The 25,158-nt window shown below is 28.8% G+C and overlaps 2 protein-coding genes and 1 long non-coding RNA gene across 6 annotated transcripts in view; 1 reads left to right on the top strand and 2 right to left on the bottom strand.

Annotated features, from left to right (window-relative positions):
* The window catches only part of LOC107438772 (uncharacterized), a 572,328-nt gene that overhangs the window by 318,300 nt on the left and 228,870 nt on the right, over positions 1-25,158 (bottom strand). The gene's annotated exons all lie outside the window — the stretch shown is intronic.
* LOC147806033 (uncharacterized) overlaps positions 1-25,158 on the bottom strand; it is a 154,205-nt gene that overhangs the window by 71,624 nt on the left and 57,423 nt on the right. Inside the window, exon 2 of the long non-coding RNA XR_015428689.1 lies at positions 23,178-23,246. This is a non-coding gene — a long non-coding RNA (uncharacterized LOC147806033). The remainder of the gene's footprint in view (positions 1-23,177; positions 23,247-25,158) is intronic.
* LOC139425571 (uncharacterized) lies at positions 4,441-10,995 on the top strand. Its single transcript, XM_071180854.2, has 3 exons — positions 4,441-4,999; positions 7,380-7,606; positions 10,602-10,995. The coding sequence occupies exons 1-3, from the start codon at positions 4,831-4,833 to the stop codon at positions 10,965-10,967; spliced, it is 762 nt and encodes a 253-aa protein (XP_071036955.2). The 5' UTR covers positions 4,441-4,830; the 3' UTR covers positions 10,968-10,995.

Raw genomic sequence — 25,158 nt, 5'->3', positions numbered from 1 at the left:
CCATCAGCTGACAGTTTATCCGATTGACCATAAAGTTTATGGTTAGGTACAATTTTTATCTTAACGGTTTCGCAAGCGTTTACAGCTGGGACGGTTAAAAAATGGCGAATACAAAATTATACGGTTTTGTAAGCATTTACAAGTAGCATAGTTCCTAAACCATAAAATTTAAACTTAAACGGACATTGGAACACATTGGATGCTGCGCCTTTTCGCATGAATGATAATTTCGTATTCTAATAATTCAGCATCACCGATTGAAGCGTGCCGGACACTGGTAACTCTTCGTGTAGTGAAGGGACGGTGGAAATATTGTGGTATCAAAACTGGGATTAGAACCTCTGTTCCGTAGGTTATGAGATTGACCAATTAACTCTTTTAGCTACACTATATACCCAGTTGCACGGAACAAAATGGCTCAAAAGGTGGGCCTACTTGGCGAGGATAAAATTCTGGTTGTTTAACCGTAAAAGGAAAAAACAATGAATTAACTTTTTCTCACACTTAACAGTTCGAATAACACCTTTTTTACGGTTATTTGCCTGTTTTGGTGGAATATAAAAAATAACAATTAAATAGCTATTCAACCATTTTTATTGAGAAATTTCTAACAGTGTGATTGTCGAAGTTGATGGTTTTAACTCAATTCTATATATTTACTAAAGTTTTTGTAGATTTAAATGAATAATCAAAGTGAATGAAAAAATATTCCTGATTCCTACAGTATATGTCTTAGTGACTGAATTCTATATCCACTAAAGTTTTTGTAGATTTAAATGAATAATCAAAGTGAATGAAAAAATATTCCTGATTCCTAAAGTGTATGTCTCAGTGACTGAATTCTGTATCCACTGAAGTTTTTGTAGATTTAAATGAATAATCAAAGTGAATGAAAAAATATTCCTGATTCCTAAAGTGTATGTCTTAGTGACTGAATTCTGTATCCACTAAAGTTTTTGTAGATTTAAATGAATAATCAAAGTGAATGAAAAAATATTCCTGATTCCTAAAGTGTATGTCTTAGTGACTGAATTCTGTATCCACTAAAGTTTTTGTAGATTTAAATGAATAATCAAAGTGAATGAAAAAATATTCCTAATTCCTAAAGTGTACGTCTTAGTGACTGAATTCTATATCCACCAAAGTTTTTGTAGATTTAAATGAATAATCAAAGTGAATGAAAAAATATTCCTAATTCCTAAAGTGTACGTCTTAGTGACTGAATTCTATATCCATTATAAAGTTTTTGTAGATTTAAATGAATAATCAAAGAGAATAATCAAAGAGAATAAAAGAATACTCCTAGTTCGTAAATAAAAAGTATATCGAAGTAATTGGTTTTAACTCAATTCTATATGCACTTACATTTTTGTAAATTTAAATAAATAATCAAAGTGAATGAAAGAATATTAATATTCCGTGATTAAAGTGCATGCCGAAGATATTGCTTTTAATTCAATTCTATATACATTGAAGTTATAGTAAAGTTAAATGAGTATGAAAATGAATAAAAGTTTCTTAAAGTTGGTAATTAGTAAATAAAGTAAACGTCAACGTTGTAGATTTTAATTCTAACTCTATATTCATTGGGGTTATAGTTATAGTTAAATGAATAATCAAATCGAATTAAAGAATATAAAAGTTAGTATTTTATAAATAAAGTAAATGTCGAAGTATTTGGTTTTATTTAAAATCAATATATATTTGGAAAAGAGTAGAGATAAAAGAATATTTGAAGCGAATGCGAGAATAATCGTATTAGTAACGAAGTCAGTACTTCGTTACTAAATGAAATGTGGGAGTTGTTGGTTCGAATTCCAAATCTATGCTTTGGGATACAAAAAGAATAAAATGAATAATTAAAGTGAAAGAACGAATATTAAAATAAGTATTTCGTAAATAAAATAAATGTCGAAGATGTTGGTTTTAACTCCAAATCTATGAATTGGGATTCGAGTAGAAACAAACAAATAATCAAAGAGAATGAAAAATATTAACGTTAGAAATGTCGAAGTTGTTGGTTTTAAATCCAAATCTATGAATTGGGATTCGAGTAAAAACAAAGAAATAATCAAAGAGAATGAAAAATATTAAAGTTAGAAATATCGAAGTTGTTGGTTTTAAATCCAAATCTATGAATTGGGATTCGAGTAGAAACAAACAAATAGTCAAAGTGAATGAAAAATATTAAAGTTAGAAATGTCGAAGATGTTGGTCTTAACTCCAAATCTATGAATTGAGATTCGAGTAGAAACAAACAAATAATCAAAGTGAATGAAAAATATTAAAGTTAGAAATGTCGAAGTTGTTGGTTTTCACTAGAATCTATATACATTCGGATAAGAGCTGAGGTAAAAGAATATTTGGAGCGAATGAGAGGATAATTTAAGTTAATACTTCGTAATTAAAGTAAACGTCGAAGTAGTTGGTTTTAACTCCAAATCTTGCATTAGGATTCGAACAGAAATAAACAACTAAACAAAGTGAATGAAAGAATATTTAAGTTAATACTTAGCAAATTAAAAAATATTTAAATAATTAGTTTTAACTAAAATCTATCTTGGATAAGAGGAGAGATAAAGGAATATTTGGGGCAAATGAGGGAATAATTAAATTTATAAAGTAAATGTCGAAGCTATTGGCTTTAACTCCAAATCTATGGATTCTGATTCGAACAGAATCAAACAAACAATCAAAATGAATGAACGAATATTAAAGTTAGTACTCTGTAAAAAAAATGTCAAAATTGTCGTATTGTATATATATATATATATATATATATATATATATATATATATATATATATATATATATATATATATATATATATATATATATATATATATATATATATATATATATATATATATATATATATATATATATATATATATATATATATATATATTAAATAGCATTGTTGAAAAATGAAAAGAATTACTTTTATTATTTAAACGTATTGTTGAATAAACAATTAATATCTAATTATAAAAATAAATGCAGCAAAAATTTCACATTTTAAAAAAACATTTATTTATAATGAAATTGTTATTAATGATTAGATAGCTTAGATTTAGAAGAAAAAAAATTCGTGTCAGATTTTTTCAGAAAAGTCCGGTTGTAGTAGTTAAAAATGTCAGACTCAGAGATATGGTCAGATTCAGAAGTAAGTTCATATTTTAAAGAATAATTTGTGACTAGGAATTTACTTATTGCTATATTGATGATAAAATAAACTTTCCAATGCATAAGAGTGTTATTCTAACAAAAATTTTTTAAATCGATCATTGTTATCCCCATGCACTAACCTTTTTATTTAAAAACATACACTAACCTTACAATAATAGAAGAGACGATTTCAGTTTTGGGCACTTTATTAAATTTCTCAAGAAATGCTGAGAAAATTATTGTATAAATTTAAAAACGTTTAAATCATGCAATTTTTCATTCGTATAAATAGATTTATGAGAGTCGCGATGGCACAGAGGATAGAGGGTTCGCCTTCCAACGAGGTGATCCGGGTTCGAATCCCGGCAATAGCTGGTCGATACGAATTCCGCATCCGGCTTGCACCGACCGCAGTGCGGACTTGAAATATCCTCAATGGTAGACGGAACATGGGTTAGAGTCCCATTGCCATCAGGCTAACGGTGGGAGGTTCTCGTGGTTTTCCGCTCCATGTAACGCAAATGCCGGTTAGTTCCATCAAAAAGTCCTAAACGAAGGCACATTTCTCCCAATACTTGATCCAGGATATTATTAATACATAATATAATACATATATAAATACTGAAAAATAGTATTCATGTCGTTACGCTTTTTAAGTATAATTAAAAAAAAGTGTTCTCGAAGAGCACAAGTAAGCGTTGATGACAGTTATAAAAAGCGTAACATTGAAAAATGAGTAGAGACAATACACATGTTGCTTTTTAAAAGCATGATAATTATTTTGTTAGTGCAAGTTTTTCTATTGCAGGTCATTTACTTCAATTTTTAATTCTATAACCAATAATTGATTAAAAATTTTAACTTTTTAAAAAAAGAATTAGTTTCTAAGTATTTAATAATTAATTTAAATTCAGAGTGCGTAGCCAAATTATTCAACAAAAAATAAGCACATTTTAAGCACTTTTCAATCACTCAAAAAATATTTTTAAGCACTTCAAAAAATTTCATAATTAAGCAGGGTTGGAAAGTTTCTGACAACTGACGGTTTTATCTTGTTTTAACCGTCAAGTTTGTTTTTTTTTTGGGGGGGGGGGCCCAAAAAAAAACTTTCGGTATTGTTTTTGACAATTGTCAAAAATCGTGAAATTTTGAATCATGTAAAACGAATGGCGTTTTCATACGCTACGGGACTGACAATACGCCAAAATAGATTGGGATTGAATTAATTGTGAAAACGTTGAATAAAACAATGTGAATTGTGTCTTTTTGCATAATTCGTAGCGATAATCAACATGGCAAAGGAAAAATCTCATTTTGAAAAAGGGAAAATGAAGCACTTTTTCAAAACACCCAATGAAAAAAGCACCTTTAAGGGCTTTTAAAAAACGAAAATAAGCACCTTTCAGCACTTTTTAAAAACGCTACGCACCCTGTAAATTTTTAAAATTTCACGCTAGAACACATTTCAAATGGGTTTAACTTAGTAGAACTTTAATAATGGGTTGGGTTAAAGAAGCTAGTATGATTCGTAAAACAAACCATATAAGATAGCATAGAAATCTTCGAGGCTTGAGGAGCATCAGCTAGTAGGGGGTGGGCACTACTTATTAATACTTTTTCAAAGAAATTTTTTTAAAAATGAATTCGTAATAGGAAAACGAAATGGACGTTGAAGAGGAAGGTTTTTATGAAGGTGCTAGATTAAGGGGTCTACGGCATGGATATGGGACTTATATTTTCTCATCAGGTGCACGCTATATAGGGAACTGGGAAAAAGGTATAAAGCATGGAGAAGGAACATTTATCTACCCAGATGGCAGTCACTACGAAGGTAAGAACATTGTTTCTTTAAAAAATTTTAAAGAAAAATAATTAACAATGATAATATAGCTAGCTTTAAAGCTAATTTTAAAAGATAATGCTAATCTCCGTTCAAAGCGACTGATATTTGTTGTCGTTGTTTCAAATGCTACTTGCCACATTAGTAAGCCTGCTAGGTGAAACCAAGCAAATTTAAGGCAGAGGCTGCGTTTCTTGTTTTTCAGTGGCGCCATCTATGGCCAAGAATTCGTCTTCAGCCACACACACGTCACAGCGCGAATCCATTCACATATCCATTCATTCATTCACAGATTGTAATTTTTGACCTGGATCAGAGAACGATCGATCTCCAATCCAGTACCCCCTGAGATATTGATTTGTAATGGGAACATGGAGGACTTTGCGATTCGACAGATTCAACGTGCATCAGTCACCATTAACTTCACGGGGAGTCTTCGACCGGCGGGGTTCGAACCCACGAACTGCGACTAATATTTAATCCTATTAAATAAATAAATAAAATTTAAAAAAATAAAAATAAATAAATAAAACAGTAATGCAGAGTACCGCGCCGTAACAGCAAAATAGAGTTCGCTCATATTTGTACGACACAACTGGTGTCTTAATATGCAAAAATTGAAGGAAAAACAACACTATTTCCTTACAGATTTTAGTATATTGTCTATTTTTATAAGAAAAATTCATATTTAACTCCCCAACTAAAAAAAAAAAATAATTAAAAAAACGGGTACGTACAGCTTAAATTGATCTTGCTAATATGTATTTATTTAATGCAACTCGTATTCGAGTTTCTTAAGCTAATAGAACAAAAATGTGCGCACTTTTCGTTTCTTGTCTTTCCTTTTTTAACTTAAAATATGCACCCAGAATTGTATTTGAGTAACTGTTGAAAAGAGCTTAGTTAGTTTTATATTATGTTACTTGTATTTAAGTTAATCAAAGTTAAAAATGCTAATTTCGGCTTTAAAGATATTGCTTTTTTTTTCTTTAACGAAGCAATACTCCTCCCCCTCAAAAAAAACTATTATATTTAAGTTTAAAGGAGGAAAAAAAAAAAGAACTATTTTCAAACATTGCATAGTTTATACATTTCATAGTTCACCCTAGAATACTTGCTCGTTTAATACATACATGAAAAAACCTACTTGGTTCTGATCAACATAATCAAGTAAGTTTGTGAAAATCATACAATAAAATAATATGTTACAACAAATTTAATTACACATCTACGCCTTGAATTCTTACGAGGTAATGCTTAATTTTATACTATTTTACAAGAAATTAAAATCTTATAAATGTAATACATAAAAACTGGCTTCAAAAAAAATTAATCTTAAGCTATTTGTTTATTATATCTTGTAAGAATTAACAAACTTACAAAAATAAACAGTTTATGTCTAAAATATGAAACGGAATTTTAAAACACTAAAAAGTTTTAACTTTTTAAGTCAAACTTTTTTAAAGCAAAAAAGTTTGGAGGCTCATATGTCAATCAAATAAACATAAAACAGCAACATTTTATTTTATATATATTTTAATCTATTTAAATCAATATCTAATAAAAAGAAAACAATTTATTTTCTAATTAAAATACGCAATTTCATAACGAGTGCAAATATTTTTAAAGACTTAGTTTTAATCAAATAACGGTATAAAAATATCTTAATGTATGCGTATAACTTAATTTATTTAAAACCATTATCTAAGTCGTGGAAAAAGTATCTAAATTATAAATTATAGTAAGGGATTTCATAAATGGAATATCAAAAAGACAGACATTATAACTACAAAAACAAATTCATTAAATAATTTTAATGTTCTTAAAATTTAATTTATGTAAGCCATTATCATACTCAAGGGAAAAGTAGTATTATTGCAAAATTATAATACGGAGTTTCAAAACAGATGAAATGAATATTAGGGACTCACATGTCAATCAAATAAAGATATACCAAAAAAAAAATTTCATGTGAGTACATTTAAAACAGCTTAGATCAATATCTTATCAAAAGTAAAACATTTTATTCTCAAATTAAAATACGTTTTTTCTAAAACACGTGTACAAATTTTTTTGAGATGTTTTAATCACATAAATGTAAAATAATATTTTAATGTGCTCATAATTTAATCTACTTAAGCCATAATCTCACTCACGAGGAAAGGATCTTAATTACAAATTATAGGTACGGAATTTCAAAACACGTGCAAAGAATTTCAGCGACTTAACGTTTTAATCAAATAAAGATATTACAACAACCAAAAACAAATTCTTTATATTTTTACAACCAGAACAAATTGCTACACTATTCAGCAATAAATACCAAATAGAGCTTTTTTTTTCTTCCCTTTTTTTTTCTTTTCTTGTTCAGGTGAATGGCGAGAAAATAAAAAACATGGCCGCGGTCGTTATATCTATCCTAATGGTGACATCTATGACGGAATGTGGCGAATGGATATAAAAAATGGATTCGGTCACTATTTCGATGAAAAAAATAGTTTTTACTACAAGGGCAACTTCAAGGATGGCGCTGTGGATGGATCAGCACAGGTGGCAGTTAACAACGTGTTATTCTACGGAGAGTTTGCAGATGGAAAGGTAGGCATCGTGATTGTTCCATCTCTTACGAAATTAAGGGCTGTTGCTTTTTTTATCATATAAAATTACGCTTTTAGCGAGTAATATGCTGTTTTTATAACTGTTATGAGTTGGTCACAGTAAATCAGAACTGTAAGGTTAAGTTTGGTCTATTTTTAGTCACCTGCGATCTATGTTAATGAAGAAAACGACGTGAAATGCCTCACGAAGAAAAGCCACGGTTTTATGAAATATTTTCGTGATATAATTTTTGAAAAGTAGCTACAGTTGTTTGGATTCACAAAAAATATGTAAAAGTTGAAAATTACTATTGAAGTTTAATGATTTCGATAAAAAGAATAAAACTCTCGTTAAAATTGCTAAATTTCTTTAAAATTCAATAACATTTTATCAAGTTATTCTTTCGTTTTAATGTCCAGACAATTCTTTTTAGCAATATAGTATGAATGTTACCGCCGATCAATGATTAAATTTTCTTAATTTCTATCCCTTTACAGTACATTTCTGTAGAAAGATTAGGTAAAATTATATTATAATTCTCATACTTCATAACTTGCCTGAACACGCTAGGCGTTCTATAGAATGCCGGGATCTCAATTGATGGTAAATGATATGTATTGAAAAAAAAGAACATATATATGTAATACAAAAAGTAAATACTTTTGTATTAATAAAAGAATTAAATCTCTTTCGTTTTCATAAAATGTCTTTGTTAAAGAATAAGCGTAGAGAGATTCTATTTTGGGAATTCAAGGCTGAAAACATACCATTGAAATACAAATAGATTTATATTTCAAGGGAAGAGTTATTTTTAGAATCGTTCCCTTTTTCAATTCCATATAAGGAAGCAGAAATGATTTTCCTTAATGCGTAAGGATACAAGGAATGTACGAAGGTGCCTTTTTACCTCAAATCTATGTTGGTATAAAACGTAAGAACGCATAGTTTTGCGTGTCCTTTTCATAATGATGTGATCCAAATAAGCTGTGCCGGAATTGTCCGGAGTCTTGTCCATTCCCCTCCCGTAAGGAGCGTGGACGTCAACTGTTAGCAATATCAGCCTACATTTAATAAACCTGTTTAGAACGCAAAAAAAAAAAAAAAAAAAAGTAAACATTGAAAAAAGAAAACATTGATGTTTCAAAAAAGTAAGCATCGAAAAAATGAATGTAAAGGATGTTTCAGTAAAAGTAAACATCAAAAAATAGAAAGAAAGAATGTCCAAAAAGTTTAAATGATTCGAAGATAGATCTAGGTAATGGATGCGTTCATTATCAGGTTAATATCGACGAAAAAATATGTAAAGGGTAACAAAAACAAAAAATAAAAGGAAAAATAGGAAAAAGAAAGAATGACCAAGAAACTGATTACAAAATAAATAAAAAGAAATTTAAGTAAACAAAATTTTGAAAAAGTACATGTATCAAAGCTTGAGAAATATCACAAACCACAAATGTTGAAATTAAATTCTAAATAAATGACACTTGTTGTCCAGTTCGTTTTGCATAAAAATGTTGTATATTTTTGTGTGAAAAAATTTTTTTTGAAAATTTTAGTAGATTAGTTTCATAAATGTTTCATTTTTCTTTCTGTTTAATTGACTAAACAGATAATAATCATGTTTTTCATATTTTTGTCATTGTAAATAATTTTTTTCTTTACATAATTGAAAAAATGCTGTTTGTAGTAGGGAAAAAGGAACAGTCGTACCAACCTAAAAATTTTAAATTTAAAGAATTCTAAATTTTTTTTATTTTGGCTCACCAAAAATTTTTTTTTGGGGGGGGGATGTAATACAAAAAGTAAATACTTTTGTATTAATAAAAGAATTAAATCTCTTTCGTTTTCATAAAATGTCTTTGTTAAAGAATAAGCGTAGAGAGATTCTATTTTGGGAATTCAAGGCTGAAAACATACCATTGAAATATAAATAGATTTATATTTCAAGGGAAGAGTTATTTTTAGAATCGTTCCCTTTTTCTCTTCCATATAAGGAAGCAGAAATGATTTTCCTTAATGCGTAAGGATACAAGGAATGTACGAAGGTGCCTTTTTATCTTAAATCTATGTTGGTATAAAACGTAAGAACGCATAGTTTTGCGTGTCCTTTTCATAACGATGTGATCCAAATAAGCTGTGCCGGAATTGTCCGGAGTCTTGTCCATTCCCCTCCCGTAGGGAGCGTGGACGTCAACTGTTAGCAATACCAGCCTACATTTAATAAACCTGTTTAGAACGTATGATGGCTTAAGACTGCAATTATTTCAAGCTAAATACAACACTGATAACAGGGTTGGAGCCCTGTTATTACATATATATATACACACACACCGAAGAGCCATTACATTAGGGCCCCTAATCCTCATAGAACAATCCCTGACATCTGTAAGCTACTTGAACATAGTTGCACACCAGGTTCGCCCATTCATGGCAACAGTTCTTATTGGGGGGATGGTGTTTACCAACAGGATAATGCACCATGTCATAAGGGTCGAATCGTCATGGATTGGTTCGAGGAACATTCCAGTGATTTTCAAGTCATGTCTTGGCCCCCAAATTCACCGGACTTTAATCCAATAAAGCATTTATGGTTCTACTTGGAAAACCAAATTCGCGCTGCCACGCTACCCCCTCGCAATGTGAGGGAATTGCAGGACCAGTTGGCGAGCGCTTGGTACCAGATACCTCAGACTACCCATCAGCACCTTGTGGAATCCATGCCACGGCGAGTGTTAGCAGTTTTGAGGGCTAAAAGTGGTCCTACATGTTATTAGCACGGTGGTCATAATGTAATGGCTCTTCGGTGTGTCTATATATATATATATATATATATATATATATATATATATATATATGCATGCTTTGAAGTTTTACTTCGTGTTTGGGCCTTCAAACTACGGCTGCCTTTATTTTATTGACAAAAGATCTTCGAAGTTGATTTTAATCGTTATTTCGATATTCGTTATTTTATTCATTTATTTACGTTATTTTATAGCCAGTTGGTGTAGGAAGATATGTATTACCGAATGGGTTGGAAGTCAATGGCGAGTTCAAGTTGTATAGCGAGAAGAAGATTCCGTTGTGGATTACAAAGGGCGTCGATAAATCGGAAAACATGGCTGCCGATGAATCGGCTGGTGCAGCTGAAAAGTTGATCGTCGAAACATCTGAGAGTATGAGAACCGAATCTGAGAATATGAGAGAGTCTGATACAACACTCGAAAAATCTGCAGGTATGAGCACCGCCGACGACGAATTTGATGATGATATGAGCGACGATGAATGGGAGAGTTACAACGTGAAGAAAGTTGACAGCCTCGATTTATCTGAAACTTTGCAGCGGTATAAATCAGAAGATTAGATGCTGTGGGACGAATCGAATTTATAAATTCTTGTTGGTAATTAAAAATAATTAATATGAATAAACAGAAATTGGATACTTATCAAACGAAATTCTTAACTAACAATTGTAGATTACAGTACATATTTATAAGAAATCTGAAGGTATAAATTCTATCAAAAATATTACGAGAAAATAAAGTTTAATAGCATGAAAATATGTAACATCAAATTGTAAAAAATGAATTTATTTAAGCCCTTTTTGTCCAAGTTGAACTTTTTTAATAACACTTTCTTGTCTTTTTTGATCTATTATTTTTCTATTTTGTACTTTTAATAAATACCGAGAAATCAACAACAAAAAATATTAAAAGAAAAATCTGACAGAAAATAATTTTCATATTTGAAAAAGCTGAAAATACTCAACACATAAGAAACGGAATACAAAAATCCGAAAAACTATAAAAATGCAGATTTATAAAAAAGAAAAAATCAAAGATTACTTATATTTGACGAATGATAATAAATTTCCCTTAACAAATACTTATCTTTTTCCTAATTAATTAATTTGTATACCATGTAGCTTGAAATCTTTTAAAATTTAGTTTCTATTCAATCAATAATTGAATGCTAATCATAAATGTCTTTACTAATTCAAATCTTGGAAAAAAGCTTCATTAATTATTTATAATTAATTGGGAATTATTAATAATTAAGGATGATACTGATACAAAACAATGTTATATCTTAAATATACTTTAGCTTATGTATTGTTAGCAAAAATTATATCATTCCTTAATTTTTCAGTTTTAACATCAATCGCGGCAAATAAGATTTTTCTACAATCATTACGGTACAGATGGAAAAAAATAAATAAAATCGGAAAATCAATACGATACAAATAAATAGCCTAAATCAGACAATCAATACAAAGAGAGAGAGAGAGTACTAAAAATTTGATAATGATAATTGCAAGACAATAATGTTCAAACAGCTGGCATAACATCATCATGTTGATACAGAGAGAGTCAATAGTAACACTTAAACAGTAATAACTGTAAGGCAGTATTACTTAGAAAATTAAAAATAACGAAAACAAAAAAAAGTTTAAATATAGTTTATTTTGATATTCTTTGTTTAAAAATACGTTAAGAAGCATAGCTGGTAAACACGAACCTTTTAAGTATACATTTCTTCAAGTGCCACTAGCCTAACAATTCAAATTCTCTATCATGAATAATTCATCCACTTGGTTAGAACAAATCGATTCAATTGTCTTTGCAAAACTAAACAAAAAATTGTAAATGGTACTTTTTCCCATTCAAGAAAAAACCAGAGATAAAAGATGGCATAATTTTTCACTCAGGCGTTGTTTATGCCAAACATGTAATTCCAGTGCACCCCCAGAAAACATTCCTCCAAAGACATCCATCCAAAAAGGAAGGGATTGAGAGAAGGGAGGATCGCTTTCCTCTGGAGGCCCCCAAAGAAACAAACAAAACAGGGAGACGGACAACCGTCAGCAAATGTATACAGCACATCGCTGCCCGAGACAGATGGGAAATATCATACATAAATACATACATCAATTCATGCTTTAGGATGGATGCATTTACATCAAGCAAATGGAAATAGACTTCATCTATAATGGATGCCTGTTTTCAGCAAAAACAAACAAACGGCGTCAACCAACACCCTTTTACTGGGACATCTTCTGGATGGGGGGGAGTGGAAAGATTCAGATCGCTCGAGCGGATATATTCCCGTGGACGCACCTGCATCTGTCGTCATCTACATACGGCTATTGTTGTCGGCCAACGGTCATCTATCAAGGGAAAACACGGGACTTAGCGATGGGCCAAGGGAAAAAGAAAGAAACATAGCGATGCAAGGCTCTGGAGGAATACATGTATAAAAAATGGGGTACCACCTTCACTTGCAACCTGACGAAAGCATAATATTTTAGAGAATTATCATCGGCGGGCATGAAGAACATCGGTTTGTATTCCCACGTGAATATTTTCTCACCTCTTGAAAGACGCTGGAAATAAGTATATGGCCTCCTTACATAGGGAGAAGAAAAAAATAAGAAGATGCTGAAGCATACAGAAAAATCTTGCTATAAATATTATGTTTCTTGCGCTTAAAAGAGCGCAGTTTGAATTTTTATTTTTGCTTTTTACAAACAATCAAATATTCCGTGAGCAACATCGTTACATACAAATTCAGTAGGTGGCATGGTAGAATTTGTAAGTTAAGAAGAGTTTCATAAATATTTTATTAAAGTAGATTTATTGCTGTGGTCTGGGATTTGTAATATTCAGAGAGTGGAGAATTTTTCTTACGGCATGATGAGAGATATTTTAAGGGTGGAAGTATAGAGTTAGTGCCTGCTGTTTAAATAACAAACAAGCATTTCATTCGCAAGATTTGTAATTTCGCTGCATCCTAAAATGCGAATAAATAAAAAATTCAGCGTACATTTGTGAATTTTATAGAAAAAAATTAAATTATACTACGAGGAGCTATAAAATGTGGGGGATGTTTCAGAATTTTATTTTTATAAATATTTTATTATAATATTTATAAAAGTATATATAATGTTTATAAATCATATTTGTTCAGAAACAAGTAACATATACAAAAAAGAAACATTTTCTTAGTTCATGCGGAGATTTAGTTCTTCAATTTCGTACTTAAAAATAAAATATAACGAAACTTAACAATTAAATTTCACAATCTGGTGGAAGAAAGTTTTAAGTAATATTTTTGAAAAAAGAGAGAGAAAGAGAGAGTTAGAGAGTAATTTGAGAAAAACTAAGAAATTATTTTAGATTTGCTAGCTACACAACTTAAATTTATTTTGCCAAATCATTCAGCCATTACATTTGGACAAAAGTATAAGAGACAATCGTCAAATGTTTTTGAAATGGACGAAGGTTCCAAGTGCATTAGGAAACTAACAGTCGACGAATAACCTTAGAAAACTTGCCTTATGCTAGAAAATCAAAACTACAAAGAGTATCAGCGATTTTTTGGATTTCTCTAATTGGTAGCTAGCGGACAAGAAATATAAGCATAATATTATTTTTATTTTCTACAATCTCAACCTTAAAGATAATTAACTGAAATCCACAAACATGTCACTTCAAAAACCAATAAGCTCAGCAATTAAAAAAATTATGATAATCCACTAATTATTATCGATTTTTGATAATCACAAGCGTTATTCGCGAAATGCTGCGGAAAAAAACCTAACATGGAATGTTTTGCATCATACTCTTCACCCACTTATCTCTTTATTTATTTAAAATGATTGTGCAACTAATCTTATTGGAGTAGAATAATTTTCAAATTCAAAAAAACAATCTTAGCTTGTTTAATTTAATTCAACAACAAAATTTCAAAACTTAAAATTCGAAAACGATTCTATTCTTTTTATAACTTAAGAACAGAATAATTTGCAACCTCATAATGATGTAAAAAAAAAAGCCTTACCTTACCTTATTTAATTCAACAACAAAATTTCAAAACTTAAAATTCGAAAACTGTTCTATTCTTTTTATAACTTAAGAACAGAATAATTTGCAACCTCATAATGATGTTTAAAAAAAAACTCTTACCTTGCCTTATTTAATTCAACAACAAAACTTTAAAACTTAAAATTTGAAAAGGATTCTAAAAAACATCCATTTATAAACTGGCATTCTCAAAAAAATTGCGTTCTTTTTATAACTTAAGAACTATTTTTAAATAAATTGGAATATTAAGAACACTGTTTAAGAATTAAACCATTCTAAGCGTCTGAAAATATAAATGCAAATATTTCTCATAAATAGATAAGGAATGCAAAAATATAAAAAAGATACTTCAATTTTTTTTTTTTTTACATAAATTTGAAATTGAGAAACATTCCAAAACTTCATGAATTTACTTTTTTATTGTTTATTTTCTTCTTATAAATAGTATATTATTGCTATTATATAAATCCAGCATAGAGCACTTTCTCGGTAATAAATCATTGAACAGTAATAGTTTTATTTGGTAAACACTGGAAAAAGCAATTTTAGCAGATTTCTTTAACAAAATATGAATGCTAAGATTTTCTAAACTATAGGTCACAGAAAAAAATTTTTTTTTTGCCATATTTACTTCTAAAACAAACACTTAAAATTTGGAAATCATTCCAAAAGATAGTTATTAATAGGAATGTTCTTTTTCTTACCTTGGCTAAAGCTAAAGTATTATTATTATTATTTTTTGAATAAATTGAGTATATAAAAAAAAAAAAACTTTTTTAATAACAATTCATTCCAATTCTTATAGTTTACAATTAGGTAAATATTTACAAAGCAATATTATCAAATTTTTAAAAATACTTTTTGAGTAACGTAGTAACAAATTATTTTTGAAAAATAATTTATAATTGGATAAATATTTGAAAAGTAATTTCAGAAAATTTCTTAAAACACTTTCTGGGTAACGAAGCAGCAAATTATTCTTGAGCCATAATTTGCAATTAGGTAAATAGTTGAAAAGCAATGTTAAAAAATTTCTTGAATCACATTTTGAATAAAGAAGCAACAAATTATTCTTGAACAATAATTTCTAAATTAGCTAAGTATTTGAAAAGCAATTTCAGCAAATTTTTTAAAACACATTTTGTGTAGCGAACTTTCAAATTATTGTAGAGCAAATAATTTGCAATTAGGTAAATAATTGAAAAGCAATTTCAGCAAATTACTTAAAACACATTTTGGGTAACGAAATCACAAATTATTTTAGAGCAATATAGGTCGAAGATTCGGCCAAATCACTATTCGTTACATCCCTACTTTCAAAATAGGTAGTTGAAATATTGAAACTTATTTAGCTGTTAATAATTTTTAATAAATTTTGCAAAAAGTTATTCACTGTTATTGAACAATTAGAAATAAATGTTGCATGCCCAGCAGCCAATGAATATACTCAAAATGAAGAAGACTGCAGAATTTCGGCTGCTAATCTAAAAACATATGAGGCATTACATGTGGGTAGATCAACAAGAAAAAAGACTAGACTAGCACTTAAGACTGCTGAAAATAATGGCGAAAAACATCTCATGAACTTGATATTAATGCATTAGTTAAAAAATTTATTATATTTGCATGACTTATTGATCACAAGATCTTAAACGCAATTTACTTAAAACAATGTTTTTCTTACTAGCTGTATTACAATTTTCAACCGATACAATTTCAATACTAGTACCAGGGTGCGTAGCCAAATCTCTCAACAAAAAATAAGCACCTTTAAAGTACTTTTTAAGCACTCAAAAAAAAAGATTTAAGTACTATATGCATAAACAAAATGCAAAATTATTTTCTAAAACTTTACATGATCATGATAAAATAACTAGTTTCTGACAGAGAACTCTTTATTTTATTATATTAGCCACCATAAAAAGATCGAGAGATTTTTCGGTTCGATTTCAGAAGATGGAAAATGAAGCCTGAAATTGAGAATATTTTGCAAAATGCAGAGTTGGACACGAGACTGCAAGAATCTCACCGAACTCAGCTCAGTAGACGCATACTCGTATGACTACTCCCAATTATTTCATCAAACATGTAAAATGATTGGCACTTTTAAATGCTACGGGCCGAATTTAAGCCAAAATGGATTGTGGTTGAATGGTTGTGAAAACGTTGAATAGAACAATGTGAAAAGCACGCTTTTGCATGATACGCAGCGAAAATCGACACGGTAAAGAAGAAAAATCTCATTTTCTAAAAAGGAAAATTAAACACTTTTTAAAAACACCCCATGAAAGAAGCACCTTTAAGGGCTTTTAAAAAACAAAATCGAAAATAAGCACCATTAAGCACTTTTTAAAAACGCTACGCACCATGAGTACAATTTTGAACTAGTACAATTTTTAGCCTATCTACTTCAAATTTTGACACAATAAGTACAGTTTTCGTTGCACGTAGTAATATTTTATTTCTTAGTTTTAAGCATACCACAAAAATGTAACTTATTTTATATCATTTTTTATAAAAAAAAATTTTAAAAACGAATCCATTTGTGAAAAATTTTACTCCTGAAAATCATTCGTGCAACGAAAACTATATTCATGCAATTGAAAAAAAAAGGAAAAAAAACGGAATCAAATTTAAATAAATTTTTTCCAACTTATGAGTACAGCAAGTTATGGATAATTTAAAAAAAAATAAATTATAGACATTGTATATAATACAAGCGAGATTTTTTTAAATTGTTGCATTTTCAACAAGATAAAATCTCTATATATATTTCTCTTACACGGCACCAAAAAAGAAGCCTCATTACAACTCCCCGAATGGCAACGTTAGAAAATCGACCAATGATTGCTGCTAAAAATGTCACATGGCAAATCTATATGAGGTGGCTCAACATATAGCGCTTTTAAAAACGGAAACAATAACCAGAGTGAGCATTATCAGGTTGTTCAATTCAGATTCATGCCCTAAAAACATGATAATATTTAATTTAAGCTGGCTCAACATATAGCGCTTTTAAAAACGGAAACAATAACCAGAGTGAGCATTATCAGGTTGTTCAATTCAGATTCATGCCCTAAAAACATGATAATATTTAATTTAAACTCAATTAGGAATGAATTAAATAATTGAAGTGAGAATGCTTTAAAAGGCCGCTGTTGAATTGATATTTTTCTACTGGGAGCTACCTAAACGTCTAAAAAACGTCTAAGTGTTTGTATTGAATGCATTAAATTTTTTGATTTATGAATGAATTTATTATACACATTTTGTTGAATTTAGGTGAGTGACTGCAATATTTTATAATTTATTTTGCTAATATGTTTCTCATTTAGCTAATGTTTTGATTTTTTCACCATGTACAATCTAAATAGCTAATATACTTTTTTAATAGCCAATAAGAACATTGATAGAATTCTTCTACATAAGTATAATACTATGTCTTTGATGATGAAATACTATGTCTTTGATGATAATATACTATGTCTTTGTGCTAGAACATTGTGTTCATTAGCGAGCGAGCGCAGCGAGCCATGGTTCACGGCGTGAACCACATAGGATTGCGTAGCAATTCTCGGGAGTTGGCGAGCGTTAGAAAGCAGGGGGCGGAGCCTCCTAGTAAAGATTAAAATATGAACAATAAGGTAAAAAAATGCATTAAGTTAAATTAATCTCAATCATTGCAAAATTGATTAAAAAATCCTTCTTTTTTACAAGTTTCAACTGTGTTGTTCCCCTTTAATTACAGATACATAGAGTAACCTAGTTACCACGTGTAAAAAAAAAAATACAGCTTCTAAAAATAATTCTGAAACTACAGATGGTATTGTTGATATTTTTTTGATATTGTATACGGAACTAATGACGCAAGAGTGGGATTCAAGATAGCAATTGACGCACAAATGCACAAAATAGAATTTTTTATTTTCGTAACGAAGAAAACGATAAAATTGTTTTCATTCAGTACACTAAAAGGAAAAAAAACTAGATTACTAAGTATCCAAATACAATCTTTAAATGCAAAATAAAACTTTTTTTTTTTTTTTTACGACTCTATTAAATTATCTTAAAATGTGTAAATATTTTTCCAAACACTTGCAAATACTACGCATAGCTTTTAATTCCCATCTCTTGTTTGTTTTAGTTCTCGTAGTAATGATAAAAAATTTAACCCTAAGATAATGGTAGGAGTTCTGAAAATTATCTTACCCTCTCATTGATAATGCTATCATAAATGAAAATAAAAAAAAACGTAAATATTATTCAAATAAAATAAAAGCTTTAAATCGACGTAAGATAGTCAAATAAATGTTAAGTTTCATAAACATTGAAAAAAAAAAAAGAGTCGGATAATGTGTTTGCTATAAAACAAACAGAAATTGCAGGGTGGAAAAAATTTTGTAAATCGGTATTTTTCTGTTACGAAAAAAAACAAAAACAAAAAAGTCATTAATTTGTGAAAGAAACCAAAAAAGCAACTTACTAAATAAATAAAAAAAATATTAATATGAACTATTCATATATCTAATATATCCATAAATAATTTTTATAGAATTTTCAATTAGATAGAACAGTTATATGAAACATGTATAGTTATATGGAATGTGGAAAAGAATAATCCCAAATGCTTGTTTATAAATCTAATTATAAACGAGCATTTAGAAAGTTATAGCAAATGTAAGACAAATAAGCATTGTTTAAAAACTTTGAAACTAATAAAACAGACTCTCTGTAAATAGAATGGAGTTACATAGGACAGTTATATAGCGTAATTATATGGAGAATTATATGAATAGTTGTATGAAATATGGATGTGGAGAATATACTGATAGTTAAATGGAACATGGAGAGTTAAATAGTTATATAGAATGTGGATATGTAAAGTTATATGAAAGGAATATAGATATGGGGAGTTTTATAGAATATGGATATGAAGAGTTATATGGATAGTTATATAGAATATGGATATGGAGAGTTATATGAATAGTTAAATGGAATATTGTGTATAAAGAGTTATATGAATAGTTATATCGAATATGGATATCGATAGTTATATGGATAGTCATAGGTGCATGTTTAGATTGCTAATTAAATACAGACATTGATTGCAAATATGGCACAAATATGTATGGTTGAAGAAATTTGGAACTAATATATGACTCTTTAAATCGAAACATCCCTTAATTTGAAGCATTTTATTTAAGTGACATTAATACTCCTTATAACATCCTATTGGAACTAAAGTTAAAATTTTATCTTCAACTTGAAAATTTCTTTTTAAATTGATTTGTTAAACATCAGATTCAGAAAAATTCAAATAATTTTACAACCGTTTAGATCTAAAAAATTTTAAAATTATTTAAATCGTGTTTCCAACAAGTAATCCATATGTGCAAGCAATACTTAATTTATAAACGAATTTTTATGATCATTTTGTTTCAGTTTAGACTCATAATTATCTAAAAAAAAAAATATGAATATAATTGACAATACAAATTATAAAATCATTGTACTATAATTTTCGATTTATAAAATTGAAGAAACTGATTTATATTTTGATTCATAAATTTAAAATAATAATTATAATTTTAACTTACAATTTTTTCAACTACATTAAAAAATTGAAATATTAACTGTATTAAATGCATTGTTGAATATTGGTAGACATTTTTAGAGTGCTTAACAAATAATAAACCAAAACATGCCCTTTTAAAAAAAAAAAAAATAGCTCCCCATATTTTTATTAATTACTGAAGTGCACCTTAATAACAATATACATTAAAAAGAAAAATAATAAAATCAAAAAAATATATAAACCAATAAAAAGTTTTTTTAAAAATTAATTAATTAAGCTTAGAAGTGTTTATTTATTTAAACGCAAAAACATTATGAATGTGGGAAGTAAAAATTAATATAATGAATGATGGTATGGAAATTATTTATAAATAATAAATAAATCGTGATAATCTGATATACTTTCAAAATGTGGTTCTCTCTCCCATGGATAGAGAGCGCGTTTTGTGATACGGTGCTGCCACCTGTTAATCAGGAGGTTAAGGAGAACCAGGAGAGAAAGAGAGGAAAGGGGGTGAGCAAGTTTGGAAAAGTAGAGAGGGCGTGAGTGACGGATCGCTCAGAGGCGTTTGCGCAATCCTACACGATGCATCATGCTTCTCGACAGTTGTATTGTATTCAAATAGGGTACGACTTGAAAAGTTCATAGCGACACTTTCACTAACTTTCTATTCACTCTCATTTTTTTTTCTTCCTCTCATCGCTCACAATATGAAATATGGAATGTTATTTCAATACAGTGAAAAATTTCTTTTGAATCGCACAAATTGGAAGGAAAAAAAATAGCAAAAAATCAAAGATAGTTTGATTGAAATTGCTAACGATTGAGATTTGCGAAATAATTTGATTGAAATAGCAAACGATTAAAGATCTTTAGATAAAAAAATTTTTACAAATGCAAACGATTAAAATTTTTAAAACTTGTTATATAGTAATTCTATTTAAATAATTTGTTGGTTATAATACAATATTAATAAAAACAAATTTATCTAAGCAAAAGGCGTTAAGTAACAATGTAATTGCCGTTTTATTAGTTATCTCGCCTCAATAGTTTGAAAATACTTTAAAATGAAAGTGCAAAAGATCTAAGAGTTTTAAAATATGTTCCTTAGTAGTTCTAATCAATCAACCAATTGACTTAAAAAATGTGTTGAATTAAAAAAGAACAATATAAACAAAACAAAAATTTATACTTAAATCGTTTGCATCATAAAAGGTCCGTTTCCCTTGTCCAGATAAACAGAATCCTGACTTCAACTCTTTTTATCCTAACATCAAAAGAAAACTAAAACTAGCTAACTAACTTCTGAACTCATAGAGTTCAGAAGTTATTAAGAGTTCAAAAACTTCTTATAAAATTCAGAAATAAATCATAGAGGTAAGAAATTAATCAAAGAACAAAGAAATTAATTACAGAGTTCAGAAATTAATCATAGAGGGAAGAAAATAAAAAATAAAAAAAATATTTAGAGGTTCTACTACTAATTGAAAGAAAGTACTAAAAACGTGATTCCAATTATAAGTTTATGAAATGTATTTATATTATACCTTTAGTATTAAGTGCAACAGAAAAAATAATACCCAGCATTATCGTAGAAACACTACAAGTAATGGTAATTTTAAGGAGCTCTTTGCAAGAAATAGCATATTTTATTAATATCGGTGCAAGAAATCGCAAATTTTACAAACCTTTCAGCAAACAATTGTTGTTATATAAATTTTCCTAATCCTTGAATTAAATTAAAACATAGACAAAATTTATTTTCCCTTTTCTCTACAGAAAAATTTACTTTTTTGTTTATAAATTTTAAAAACAATTACCGTGAAGTATGTCGGAACCTGCAGCAGTGGTTGAGATTCTTTTTAAATGTTATTGTACAACAATAGTATATAAGTTGTAAAAAACTCGGAAGTTAATTTTAAGTTCACATTTCAATGGAAAAGATGAATTTCAAATATATTGTGCAACAATAATCTATGAGCTGTGTAAAATTCAGAAGTAAATTTCAATATTTTATAATAAACCAGCAGTCTCTCTCTGGCGACCAGCTGGTCTGTCTTTTTAAATAAGTTGAATTTTAAGTATTTCGAGATTTCAAATCATGGTGTCAAACACACATTGCTCAAGTAAAAGAGGATTTAATTTTTGTCTCCTATTCTTTTGTCTTCATATAGTATAGCAACGAATTTGTTATTAAAATGTTCAGTTAAATATATCCACTAATACATTTTAAAAACATGTTAATTTTCTCAATAGCGCTTTTGAAGTATAATAAAACAAATTATCAACTTTTTTAAAATTAAAATTTTGCACTACAAACTAATTAATTTTATTTATGAAAGATCTTTCGCCAAACGAAGGGAACTTTAAGTGTTATAAACTTATTTAAGTTTAAAAAAATTACACAGATCTAAAACAGTTACAATGCATTTTAAAGCAAAAAGAATTATGACATTTAGTCTTTCATAACTAATCTAATTTCGCTCCTTGAGCAATTCGAACAAAAATAATTAAAAAATGTATGAATACAATTACAAAAGAGAAAAAATTGTGATCACTGGTTACTTGCTGGATTCAAAAAGGTAAAAAAGAAATTTAACTAAACATAGAAGATAGGCTTTGCGTTAGGTAATGGACATTGGAGAGTGCAGAACATAAGAGTGCAAAACACATTGGAAACTCTTCAGGTGTTAAATGGAATGGGGGAAATATTGAGATGTCAACACTGGGAATCGAATCCCAGTTTTGTCGGTCTTGAAAATGACAGATAAGCCCTCTCGGCTACAATATGTAAGCAGATGTAAGTAACTAAGTGGCCTCATTAGGTGGACCTAGTCGGCGCGATAAAATTCTGGTTGCTTAACCGTATTATGTGAAAGCAGATAATAAACTGTTTTTTTTTTTTTTTCCTTCACAGTTCGAATACTATCTTTTTTAAGGTTTTTTGATTGCTTTGTCTGAATATGATACAATAACAATTAAATATATTGTTAAATAAACATTTTTTCCGCAAAATTTCCAACAGTGTTTATTTTACAAATTGAAAAAAAAAATTAATTAAATTAATCAACAAAATTTTTTTGAAAAAAAATACGGATATAAACTTATGAAAAAAAAAAAAAGAAACTTAACTTACTCAAATGCTGAAAATTGACTATTTTGTTCCTATAGAAGAAAGAATCCTTAAAAAAGAATTACATCTTACCTAAAAGTAAGGAAAATATAATCAGTAAACATACAACACAAATACTTAGAAATACTAAACAAATACTTAGAACAACAAATACTTAGTAATACTAAAGGAAAATGAATCAAGATGTATACAAAATCCTCAAGGCAGTTATATTTTTAGGAAAAGCACCTATTTTTACAGATTTTATCAATTTCAGTCAATTTAAACTCTAGCCAACGGCCCGCCCTTATAAAACATTTTATATTTTCCATTACTTTTATTAACGTTCTGTGTTTCATTTTTGTACTGTAATTATAAATTTCCTGGAATTCTTAACGTCCATGTTTTTATAAGCATGGTTACTTTTATATATAAAAAGCACAACACTATAATAACTTTAACACGGATGTTACTTGATATAGTTAGTGAATAAAAGAAAAAGGTCTGGACAAAATAAAAAAGGGATATTATCAGTATAATCTCAATAAAAATTATCCTTATAAAAATTATAATTACGTGCAAAACCAAACTTACGAATTATAAATGATAGAACTATTATAAATAAATATAATAATGCTTTTTGTTTAGGCTTGCATTTAATTTAATATCTTTAAAATTAGTTAGATTTAAAAAATGAGAAGAGGTTTGTTTGTTTGAGAGGCCTAGTTTTTCTTTAAAAAAAACTTATTTTTTTCTAAGTTTTTCTAAAAATAAAAATAATAAAAAATAAAAACTTATTTTTTTCTAAGTATTTCTTTAATAAAAAAAAAACTCTCTTTTTTTCTAAGTTTTTCTTAACAAAAACTTATTTTTTTCTAATTTAATATCCGACTTAAATCATTGAGAGCATCGTCCTTAATGCACTCTGAGTGCAACATGAGGTTGTAGATTTCACTCAGAGATCGTTATAGAGACAGCGCCCGATTAAGCGCACGCGGGGCCCTAGGCCATTCAAATTTTTGGGGCTCTTAGATTAAATTTTATTCCCCGTATATTTTTTATTTATTCAAATAAAAAAGTATTTATAGATCTCTTCATTTAAGAAAGCAAATTTAAAATTAAAATAAATAGTAATAAATTATATTTTTCTTTATTTTGTTAAATTAGAACTAAAAAATAATCATAACATTTTGAAAAAAAATTGAAGTTTATTAACACCTTACAAAATCAACGCTACTCTAAAATTGGTATTCAAAAATCTTTTTTTTTTCTGCTCTTGCGATCAATAAACTCATCTGTAATGTTATCAATATTAATTTCACGGAGAACATTCGATAAACATCAAACTTAGCATGTCTAATCGCTTTTGAAACATGACGCTTCTTTGCTCACTCAAGATACGTTTCATTTTTAAAAACGAGCGCTCCGTAGAACAATTTCTTTTTTAAAAAAAAAATTTATATCCTTCGCTGAACAGCCGACCCAATTTTTGGGTTTACGGCTACTAATGTTCAACTCCGTAGCCTTGTAATTTTGAAAAAATTCAGAAGACAAGGAGACTCCTGGATCAGTACCTCCACAGGTATTGATTTGGGAGCATGGAGGATTTTGCGACTAAACAGATTTAACGTGCACCAGTCACCATTTACTACACGGGGGTCTTTGACCGGCGGGGATCGAACTCACGAACTCTTGGCCCAGCGCCCTACCGACCAGGCTATCCCGGCCTCCGTAGAACAATTTGTTATCATAAGAGTTAGAAAAATGCGAAGAGCAGTTTCAACATTTGGAAAAACAGATCCAAGTTTGTCTTGAAATAAATAGTTACTGCCTTCAATTTTTTCGCGCGCAAATCAAAATGACAAATTTGAACTTAAAAAACATTGATAAATCTTATAATACATAAACTATGATAATGCTAATGAATAATAACCAAAATAAGTAATAAATAAATATGATTAACATTATGTAAAAATAATTATCGTATTTTATCAATATATATTTG

Source organism: Parasteatoda tepidariorum, chromosome 8 (assembly GCF_982258835.1).
Source record: "Parasteatoda tepidariorum strain Cologne lab strain chromosome 8, Ptep-v5.0, whole genome shotgun sequence".
Lineage (NCBI taxonomy): Eukaryota > Metazoa > Arthropoda > Arachnida > Araneae > Theridiidae > Parasteatoda > Parasteatoda tepidariorum.
Note: the sequence above shows the minus strand (reverse complement) of the source record. Positions and strands in the feature narration are given on the sequence as shown.